At 47.7% G+C, this 10216-nt stretch overlaps 1 protein-coding gene across 1 annotated transcript in view; it reads left to right on the top strand.

Annotated features, from left to right (window-relative positions):
• The window catches only part of WDR59 (WD repeat domain 59), a 54257-nt gene that overhangs the window by 40632 nt on the left and 3409 nt on the right, over positions 1-10216 (top strand). Inside the window, exons 20-25 of the mRNA XM_018552980.1 lie at positions 559-692; positions 2750-2831; positions 6193-6375; positions 6454-6526; positions 7038-7161; positions 8878-9020. Of these exons, the coding sequence (XP_018408482.1) occupies positions 559-692; positions 2750-2831; positions 6193-6375; positions 6454-6526; positions 7038-7161; positions 8878-9020 (739 nt within the window). The remainder of the gene's footprint in view (positions 1-558; positions 693-2749; positions 2832-6192; positions 6376-6453; positions 6527-7037; positions 7162-8877; positions 9021-10216) is intronic.

Consider the following 10216-nt stretch of genomic DNA (forward strand, 5'->3'; position numbering starts at 1 on the left):
AGTATACAAGGTGGCAATGTGTGACTTGTTAGTGGAGGAGGAAGCAGTGATGGATTAGTAAGAAGTATACAAGGTGGCAATGTGTGACTTGTTAGTGGAGGAGGAAGCAGTGATGGATTAGTAAGAAGTATACAAGGTGGCAATGTGTGACTTGTTAGTGGAGGAGGAAGCAGTGATGCATTAGTAAGCAGTATACAAGGTGGCAATGTGTGACTTGTTAGTGGAGGAGGAAGCAGTGCTGGATTAGTAAGCAGTATACAAGGTGGCAATGTGTGACTTGTTAGTGGAGGAGGAAGCAGTGCTATATTGGTAATGTGTGACTTGTTAGATAGTGGAGGAGGAAGCAGTGCTGGATTCGGTAGTAGTATATACAACGGAAATGGGAGGAGTTGAGCTGCACAATGCACTTGCGTCTACAAGAAATGTATGTAGTCCATTGTCCACCAGAGCGAGTGTAAGTGTTATAAATGTTCCACGTGGAGCTGATTTTAGGTTTAGGAACACCCCGATCTCAATGAATAAACTAAGGTGATTTCTGTCCAACTTCTTTATCCCCAGAAATCTCGTCGGTGGAAATCTAAGAGAGAGATCAGTGACTCCAGCTCCCGACCCATCAAAGCGGCCGGGAAAGTGATCATACAAGACATTTCCTGTCTGCTCACCGTGCACAAAGCTCTGGGAGAAATGTACATGTGAGTATTGTGATTACACAATGGGTCCTCGGCTCAAATCCCGCTCAGGACACCATCTGCATGGAGTTTGCTTTCCACATGCTTTGGTGGGTTTCCTCCGGGTGCTCCGGATTCCTCCCGCACTCTATAGACATGCTATTGGATTAATTGGGTCCTGTATGTGTGTAAACTCCTCAAGGACAGCGATTGATTTTAGGGAATAGTAAAGTGCTGTGCAAATTGACGGCGCTATATTAGTGCCTCCAATAAATACTTCAGGTCACAGATCTCATTGAGAAAAACTAGAGGAGTAAGGCCCCGTTCACATTGAGCGATTTATCGCGCTGTAATTCCCGCGATATCGCGGCTATTTACAGCGCGATATCGCTCTTCAATGCATCTCAATGGGGCTAAGGGTCCTGCTGTCGCGGGTCGTGTGTCGCTACAGCAGGACCCTTTTTGGAGCGGATTTTGCCGCGATTCCATTCTTTGCAATGCAAGCATTTGCGTGATATCGCGCGATATTGCGCAAAATTCAAATCGCGCGACAAACGCGCAATTTGCAAATTGCGCAGTGTGAATGGGGCCTAAGAGTATGGAAGTGTGGAGTATCGGGTGTTTCCCCTTATGCATTTTACCAAGTCATGATGTCGGTAGCCCATGTACTACAGGTCCCTGCTCTCCTAGCCAATGGGCTACAGAGTCAGTGGCCAGATACTAAATGAAAGTAGACTTGCCATCTTTTCTGAAAGTGTTTATAAACTCTAATAATTCGGGACGCACCAAAATTTCGGCCGCAGGAACATATCGGCCGAAAATGGCACTTTTGGCAAAATGCCAAGAGGTGCCGTTGTTCGGCCGCAATTGTGCTTCCATAGTTTTTCTCCTCCCCACTGTGTGCTACTGTGTCCCCTCGGACACAGCGCAGGGTCCAGCAGGGAGAGAAACTGTCACAGGAGATCGAGCGGTGCCTGGAAGGAGAGTGCTTGTGAGCGGCTGGCAAGTCACAGGAGGCTGGGCTCTCCTCCCGCCCGGCTGTGACAGATCAGGAGAGCAATGGGGGGGGCGGAGACAGCTATCACTGGAGGCAGGGCTGGCGGATCAGGGGAGGAGTCAGCTGTCACGAGAGACCGAGCTCTCCCCCCGTAGCGGATCCAGGATCGAGAGCGGGTACAAGCAGTTGGTGATCAGTGATCGCTGACTGTTTGTAGATAATTGAGGACATACCATGTTGACTGTGTCCCCAATTATGAATGAATGGGAAGTGATCTACATCACTTCCTGTTCTTTCATGATTGTGGATATAGTAAACATACTCCATCCTCCATGTTATGAATGAACAGGAGTACTCAGTATAGAGGATTCCTGTTAGGGTTGCACAGATACCAAGTACAGTATTCGGTACAAGAACGAGTACATGTACCGATACTTTTGAGCTCCAAGACTAGACTAAAGAAAAATTCAAAAGTTAGGAGGCCGCTGTCATTTGTAAGGAGCACACGGAGCTCCCGGGACTTGTACATCTGTTTTAATGTACGATTTAGTTTTTATAAATATAAATAAAGGGATGCACAGATACCAGTTTTGCGAGTACGAGTACTGGTACTTGCCGAGTACTTACAAGTACGAATACTGATACATTTTTGTTTATTGTCATGTGACAGTTTTTCTAAAACAATACAGACTAATGATTTCAGAACACTGGTGGAGCGCCAGAGCCAGGTCCCAGCTGCAGCCCTGGTAGTTCTCATGAAAATGCCAAGTATCGGCACTGGTACTCGAAAAGTATCTGTGCATCCCTAATTCCTGTTCATTTATAACTGGGACTGCAGAACAAGAGATTGAGGGCTCTGTGTTCTCTGAGGACTCTGTGTTCTCAATCTCTTTTTCTAATTTTAGAAAGGGAAATATCAGGGGTCTGCTTAGATCCCCAATGTTTTCCCAAAGCCCCTAAAAGTAAAGTAAAAAAATGTGAGTTGGAAGTATCTGAATTTTATATTAGGTGTGTATTTAGCAGTTCGACCAGCGGCCATCTTTAATCTATGTGATCCTTCTTTTCTTTTTTTTTTACTGTTCAGATTAAACCGCGGTGACCTCCAGGAGATGTGTCAGAAGAATGCAGCTTCAGCTCTCAGTGTTGGGCGCAGAGATCTGGTGCAGGTAAGCACTTAAAAAGACACAAACCTAGGGAGTTAAATCTTACAAATCCCTTTGAGTTCCCTATAACCAAAAATGTATCCTATTTGTGTATCACTCGGCTGTAGATCCTCCAATCATCTCTGAATTGGTGCTGACACTGTCCTTCACAAGACTAGACTAAAGAAAAATTCAAAAGTTAGGAGGCCGCTGTCATTTGTAAGGAGCACACGGAGCTCCCGGGACTTGTACATCTGTTTTAATGTACGATTTAGTTTTTATAAATATAAATAAAGGGATGCACAGATACCAGTTTTGCGAGTACGAGTACTGGTACTTGCCGAGTACTTACAAGTACGAATACTGATACATTTTTGTTTATTGTCATGTGACAGTTTTTCTAAAACAATACAGACTAATGATTTCAGAACACTGGTGGAGCGCCAGAGCCAGGTCCCAGCTGCAGCCCTGGTAGTTCTCATGAAAATGCCAAGTATCGGCACTGGTACTCGAAAAGTATCTGTGCATCCCTAATTCCTGTTCATTTATAACTGGGACTGCAGAACAAGAGATTGAGGGCTCTGTGTTCTCTGAGGACTCTGTGTTCTCAATCTCTTTTTCTAATTTTAGAAAGGGAAATATCAGGGGTCTGCTTAGATCCCCAATGTTTTCCCAAAGCCCCTAAAAGTAAAGTAAAAAAATGTGAGTTGGAAGTATCTGAATTTTATATTAGGTGTGTATTTAGCAGTTCGACCAGCGGCCATCTTTAATCTATGTGATCCTTCTTTTCTTTTTTTTTTACTGTTCAGATTAAACCGCGGTGACCTCCAGGAGATGTGTCAGAAGAATGCAGCTTCAGCTCTCAGTGTTGGGCGCAGAGATCTGGTGCAGGTAAGCACTTAAAAAGACACAAACCTAGGGAGTTAAATCTTACAAATCCCTTTGAGTTCCCTATAACCAAAAATGTATCCTATTTGTGTATCACTCGGCTGTAGATCCTCCAATCATCTCTGAATTGGTGCTGACACTGTCCTTCCTTCTGGAGGGGGGCTACTTTTATCTTACATGGTCCCTGTGTGTGTTGTAAAGTAGTCACCGCTCCAAGCTCACTCCCGGGATGGACTACAATCTCAATACAAATTAGTAGCCTAAACATGAGATTGTAGTCCATCACAGGAGCGAGCTTGGAGCGATGGCTACTTTACAACACACAGGGACCATGGGGAACAAAAGTAGCCCCCCTCCAGAAGGAAGGACAGTGTCAGCACCAATTCAGAGATGATTGGAGGATCTACAGCCGAGTGATACACAAATAAGATACATTTTTGGTAATAGTTAAAGTTGTACTAATGCTGCATTAAGGTAAAAAACGTCAGTACCTTTTAGTGCCCAATGTCCCCTCACACTTACTTGTGCACAGCTGTGTCACCGCCGCCAGTCCCCAAAGTGATCCTCTGTTCCCGGAACTTCCTGGTTTCGGGGAAAGGATACTGAGAGCAGAGAGGAGCCATTAGACTCTCTGCTGCCAACCTGTTGGGAGGAGAGGAGGGGCGTGGTCTGCCGCAGGGCTGTATAGGTCTATGGACGCACACAGCTACTTGCGGGCACGGCCAAAAGTTTTGCTCGAGACGACATAACATGGAGTTATATGAGATTATTACAAAATTGGTATCAAGTGTTGGAAGTTAGGGTTAGAAAGAACATTACCGTATGTTGAACAGTCTATAGAACTCAAAGAAGAACAAAATCATGGAGCAACATTGGAAAGGAATTGAATGAAGCAGGAGAGAGGAAAGAGAAAAGAAACAAGCATCAACACTATAGTAGATCACGGCATATTTGGAGAAGTGTTGTGACGGGAGGAAACGCTGGATGAGTGGAGGGGATCGGGTAATCTCAGTACTTTCGGGAGATTTAGGCGGTGTCAAAGGGGTTGAGGGTATGTCAAAGGACGTCTAAAGCACTGAGGGTGCCTTCAAGTTTGGCTTTGAGGAACCATAATGAATGTTGAAAGGTGGACATGATGTCATGTAACTGACGTGTAGGGATTGCAGACGTCAGATAGCGGGACCAGGTGTCACAAAAATATACCCGTGCGTTGCATATTAAATTGTGCATCTAGTTTGTCTAGAACATTTTATAGCAAGTACACAAAATGTAGATCCTGATAGAAATGCCGTGTCCTTGTCACTTCCTGTGAGCTTAGCAGACATCATAAACAATATAGTCTAGAGAATAATAATCTCAACAACCTGTTTGTAATAGAGGCAGAAAGGCAGACATGTTTGAAGTCCATGGCCAGGAGAACGGTACTTGCCTGACTGCATTGTGCCAAGTGTAAAGTTTGGTGGAGGGGGGATTAAAGGGGAAACAGGGTAGCATGAAAATATAACAATGAAAGTGTTTTTTGTTCTATCTGTTACTTATTGATCCTGCCAGAAATCTTGTGAGCCGATAACTTTCTGTGCTGTGACAATTAGCATTGTTTCCAGCTGTGGACCACAAAACATGTTATTAGTGGGAGGTGTTCTATAGTCATGTTGTAGGGAGATGGTGCTGCTTCTCTATTGATACAATGCAGTGAGTGAGCGTTGTCATCGTGACAGGAAATGTGTTACTGACAGGTTAACTCAGGGGTGGGCATCTCTGGACCTACAGCTGTGCTTTAACTACAAATCCCAACATACCTCTGCCAGTCATGCCTGTAACTGTCAGTCTTTCAATGCCTCATTGGACTTGTAGTTCCACAATAGCTGGAGGGCCGCAGTTGCCCACCTCTGGATTATCTGATCAGTATAAAAAGAAAACAAATGCAGCCACAACATCTAAGGACTGGTAAGCTGCAATATAGTACATGTTTGATCCTGCGCTTAGATATGCGTTAAAGGAGAACTATGGGGTTAAGTCTTTTTCCTCATAGTTCTCCTTAGGGTAACGGGAGGACACAAACTAGCGTCCTCCTAGGCTCAGTATACGGTATACTGAGACGCCGTATATCCCGCGAGCTGCTGCTCGCGGTATACTGAGACGCCGCAGCTGAAGCGGATCCCGACAATTATGTCTGGATCCGCCCAGCTGCGTGACTGACAGCTGGCTCTGCCTATCTAGAGGCAGAGCCAGCTGTACCCGCCCCCTCCCCCGTCCGTTCCGCCAGTCAGCGCTGGCGGATCGGAGCGGGGAGGGGGGAATCCAGCCCCTCCCCCTGTCACGGCAGAGAGCCGTTACAGGATAGAGAGGTGAGCGAACGCTGGTATGTGTTCGCTCACCTCCCGATCTACTGAGCCGACCTGTGACAGTCTCATTGTCACAGGTCGGCTAGAACTATGAGGTGAGTGAAAAGCACTCGCCTCATAGTTCTCCTTTAAGTGTAAAATACTAACATCAGGTCTCCTCTGTGTCTTATCACACACATTCTCTTTCTTCTTACAGCCTGGCACATTACTGCCACTTACACGATGTTCAGACCTTGGCCATGCTGTGTAGTATGTTTGATGCCCATCTTCAACCACAAGGCAACGGCGTGTCCTCCTGCCACCCGTTCCCTTCCCGCTCAAGCCACAGCCGATACGTAAGACCTTCACTCTTCTATTGCAGTGTTTTCCATTGGTAAAGATGGCGGTACTCATTGTGCATTGTGTGTTTTCAGCCGAGTTTCACGTCCTCCTGCTCGGGGTCCACCATGTCCGATCCAGGTTTTAGTGCCGGGGGCTGGAGCATTGGTAAGATCTTTCTTCATCTGTCCTGAATCCTGCGGGTCCCTGCATGGTTGGTGTATTAGGGGGATGCTGCTCAGTACAAAGTATGGTGGCTATTTAGGATAATGTGCTCATTTAGGGGAGAGTGACAGGTTCTCTTTTATTGAAGAAACGCAAAGGGTGTTATTCACTGTTGAGCCGAAGGATACAGCCGTAGCTTCGGCTGATCCTTCGGCTCTCTTTGGCCACCGGAGCCTTTTCGGTTCAGTCGAACCGAAGGGCTGCTGTATGGGCTATTCACAATAGCCCGTACGGCTGCCGAAGGCGGCTGAGTGGCTCAGCCGAGCCGAAGGCTTATGCTTCGGCTCGACTGAGCCGAAGGGACAGCCGAAGCGACTGAAATCAGCCGTACTGAGCAGAAGTTCGGTTCACTTCAGCAGCTTTGTGAATAACCCTCAAAGTGTTACGCCCGATCATATTATGTAAGTTACTCAGTGACATTGCCCTTATTCCTTCAACGTTCTCCTTTGGATAGGCGGCCAAGATGCTGACCACACTGTGCCATGGGGTGACGCTTCGCCTGATGACTATCGATACAGCAATATCAACCATGTGGACCCTCGAGAGCGGGAGAAAGAACAGCATGATAAGAATAAAAGGTAATCACTTGAAAGGGAACAGCTGAAAAAAAAGAGCAATACTTCATTGAAGGGTTAGTAGTCACTTAAAGGAGAACTATGGGGTCAGTGTTTTTCCCCATAGTTCTCCTTAGGGTAACGGGAGGACACAAACTAGCGTCCTCCCGTTACCCTAAGCTCAGTATACCGCGAGCTGTAACTGAGACGCCGGAGCGGATCCCGACTTAGACGACGGGATCCGCCCAGCTGCGTGAGTGACAGCTGGCTCTGCCCATCTAGAGGCTGAGCCAGCTGTACCCGCCCCCTCCCCCGTCTGTTCTGCCAGTCAGCACTGGAGGAGCGGGGAGGGGGGAATCCAGCCCCTCCCCTGTCACGGCAGAGAGCCGAGACAGGATCGAGAGGTGAGCGAACGCCGGTATGTGTTCGCTCACCTCCCGATCTACTGAGCCGACCTGCGACAGTCTCATTGTCACAGGTCGGCTAGAACTATGAGGCGAGTGAAAAGCACTCACCTCATAGTTCTCCTTTAAAGTGGGGGAGTAGCTGGTTAAAGGGGGATTCCAGAATTTGTTGAGGGATGAGGAAGTATGCATTTGAAGTGGGGGGGGTCACTCTAAAGGGGGTTGCAGAATCCAATGAGGGATGATGAACGGCCATCATGAAATGTGGGAGGAGCGGGGAGTAGCAATTGAAAAGGGATTCCTAAATTCAATGAGCAAGGGGTTCTAGTCATTTAAAGGAGGAGTCCAGAGTACAGTGAGAGAGCATTTGTTACTATTTAAAGGAGAATTCCAAAATTTAGTAAGATGGGTAGGCAGTAGGGATGCACAGATACTTTTCGAGTACCAGTGCCAATACTTGGCATTTTCATGAAAACTACCAGGGTTGCAGCTGGGACCTGGCTCTGGCGCTCCACCACTGTCCTGAAATCATTAGTTGATATTGTTTTACAAAAACTGTCACATGACAATAAACAAAAATGTATCAGTACTCGTACTTGTAAGTACTCGGCAAGTACCAGTACTCATACTCGCAAAACTGGTATCTGTGCATCCCTTTATTTATATTTATAAAAACAAAATCATACATTAAAACAGAGATGTACAAATCCCGGGAGCTCCGTGTGCTCCTTACAAATGACAGCAGCCTCCTAACTTTTGAATTTGTCTCTAGTGTAGTCTTGGAGCTCAAAAGTATCGGTACATGTACTCGTACTTGTACCGAGTACTGTACTTGGTATCTGTGCAACCCTAGTAGGCAGTCAATCGTCAAGTCAAGAGGAAGGTGTCAAGCTAAAAGAAAATTCCTATATTCAGGAACCCTACACGACTTCCTTTTTCTTCTTTGTTTTGTCTGACCGCCATTGCAGCCGATTGTACATAGAAAGTCAAGTGATCAAGAAGCCAGACATTTGAAATCATTGTCAGTTTAAACACCACTTACCTTTAAAAGACTCTCTACAAGGATACAAAAACTGCTGGCAGGGCTAAAAGGAGACGCGTACGGCGTCTGCATGTACCTTCAGATGTGTTCCAGGGCCCCTGGGAACCCCTGAAAACCCAGGGCACTCCATTATTCAAATCTGTACTGCACTTCTGAAGTCAAATGATGACGTGCCCCCCTCATTCCTTACCTTGCTATTGGTCCCTTGGTGTAATATTTACATTTCTTTTGTGTATTTAGCTTGTTGCCTGCTCTTCTGCTTCAAGTAATTTTCCGGCGACCTTTTTTACTCAGGATTTTGGACCCAGCAAATGTGCAGCAGTTTGATGACTTTAAGAAGTGTTACGGAGAGATCTTGTATCGCTGGGGACTCCAGGAGAAGAGGGCAGAGGTTCTAAAATTCGTCTCGTGTCCTCCAGAGCCTCATCGCGGCATTGGTGAGTGTGCATGCTGTCGCTGATGCACTTATCTCAGACTAACGGCCAGGAACCAGTCGGTGCGGTTCCCTATTGCGATCACATGCAAGCAGCTGGCTTGTTTGTAAACTTAATCAGCCTTCACATGGTCATGTGCAGCTCTCTCCTCACTCTCTGCTCTCTCCTCACTCTCTGCTCTCTTCTCACTCTCTGCTCTCTTCTCACTCTCTTCTCACTCTCTTCTCACTCTCTGCTCTCTTCTCACTCTCTGCTCTCTTCTCACTCTCTGCTCTCTTCTCACTCTCTGCTCTCTTCTCACTCTCCGCTCTCTTCTCACTCTCCCTCTGCACTCTTTCTCTCTGCTCTCTCCTCCCTCTATTCTCAGTCTCTCCTTTCTCTCTCTGCTCCCTCTGTGCTTTCTCTCCCTCTCTGCTCTCCCTCTCTGCTCTCCCTCTCTGCTCTCTCCTCTCTTTTCTCTCTGCTGTCTCTCTCCTTGCTCTCTGCTCTCTCTCTCTCTCTCTCTCCTTGCTCTCTCTCTCGGCTCTCTCTCTTCTCTCCTTGCTCTCTGCTCGCTCTCTCTCTCTCTCTCCTTGCTCTCTGTTCTCTCTCCTTGCTCTCTCTCTCCCTCTCCTTGCTCTCTCCCTCTCCTTGCTCTCTCCCTCTCCTTGCTCTCTCCCTCTCCTTGCTCTCTCTCTCCCTCTCCTTGCTCTCTCTCCTTGCTCTCTGCGCTCTCTCTCTCTCTCCTTGCAAGCTCTCTCTCTCCTTGCGCGCTCTCTCTCTTCTTGCGTGCGCTCTCTCTCTACTTGCGCGCGCTCTCTCTCTCTCCTTGCGCGCGCTCTCTCTCTCCTTGCGCGCGCTCTCTCTCTCCTTGCGCGCGCTCTCTCTCTCCTTGCGCGCGCTCTCTCTCTCCTTGCGCGCGCTCTCTCTCTCCTTGCGCGCGCTCTCTCTCTCCTTGCGCGCGCTCTCTCTCTCCTTGCGCGCGCTCTCTCTCTCCTTGCGCGCGCTCTCTCTCTCCTTGCGCGCGCTCTCTCTCTCCTTGCGCGCGCTCTCTCTCTCCTTGCGCGCGCTCTCTCTCTCCTTGCGCGCGCTCTCTCTCTCCTTGCGCGCGCTCTCTCTCTCCTTGCGCGCGCTCTCTCTCTCCTTGCGCGCGCTCTCTCTCCTTGCGCTCTCTCTCTCTCCTTGCGCTCTCTCTCTCTCCTTGCGCTCTCTCTCTCTCC

This window comes from Nanorana parkeri, unplaced genomic scaffold (assembly GCF_000935625.1).
Source record: "Nanorana parkeri isolate BGI_ZX_2015 unplaced genomic scaffold, ASM93562v1 scaffold6, whole genome shotgun sequence".
NCBI lineage: Eukaryota > Metazoa > Chordata > Amphibia > Anura > Dicroglossidae > Nanorana > Nanorana parkeri.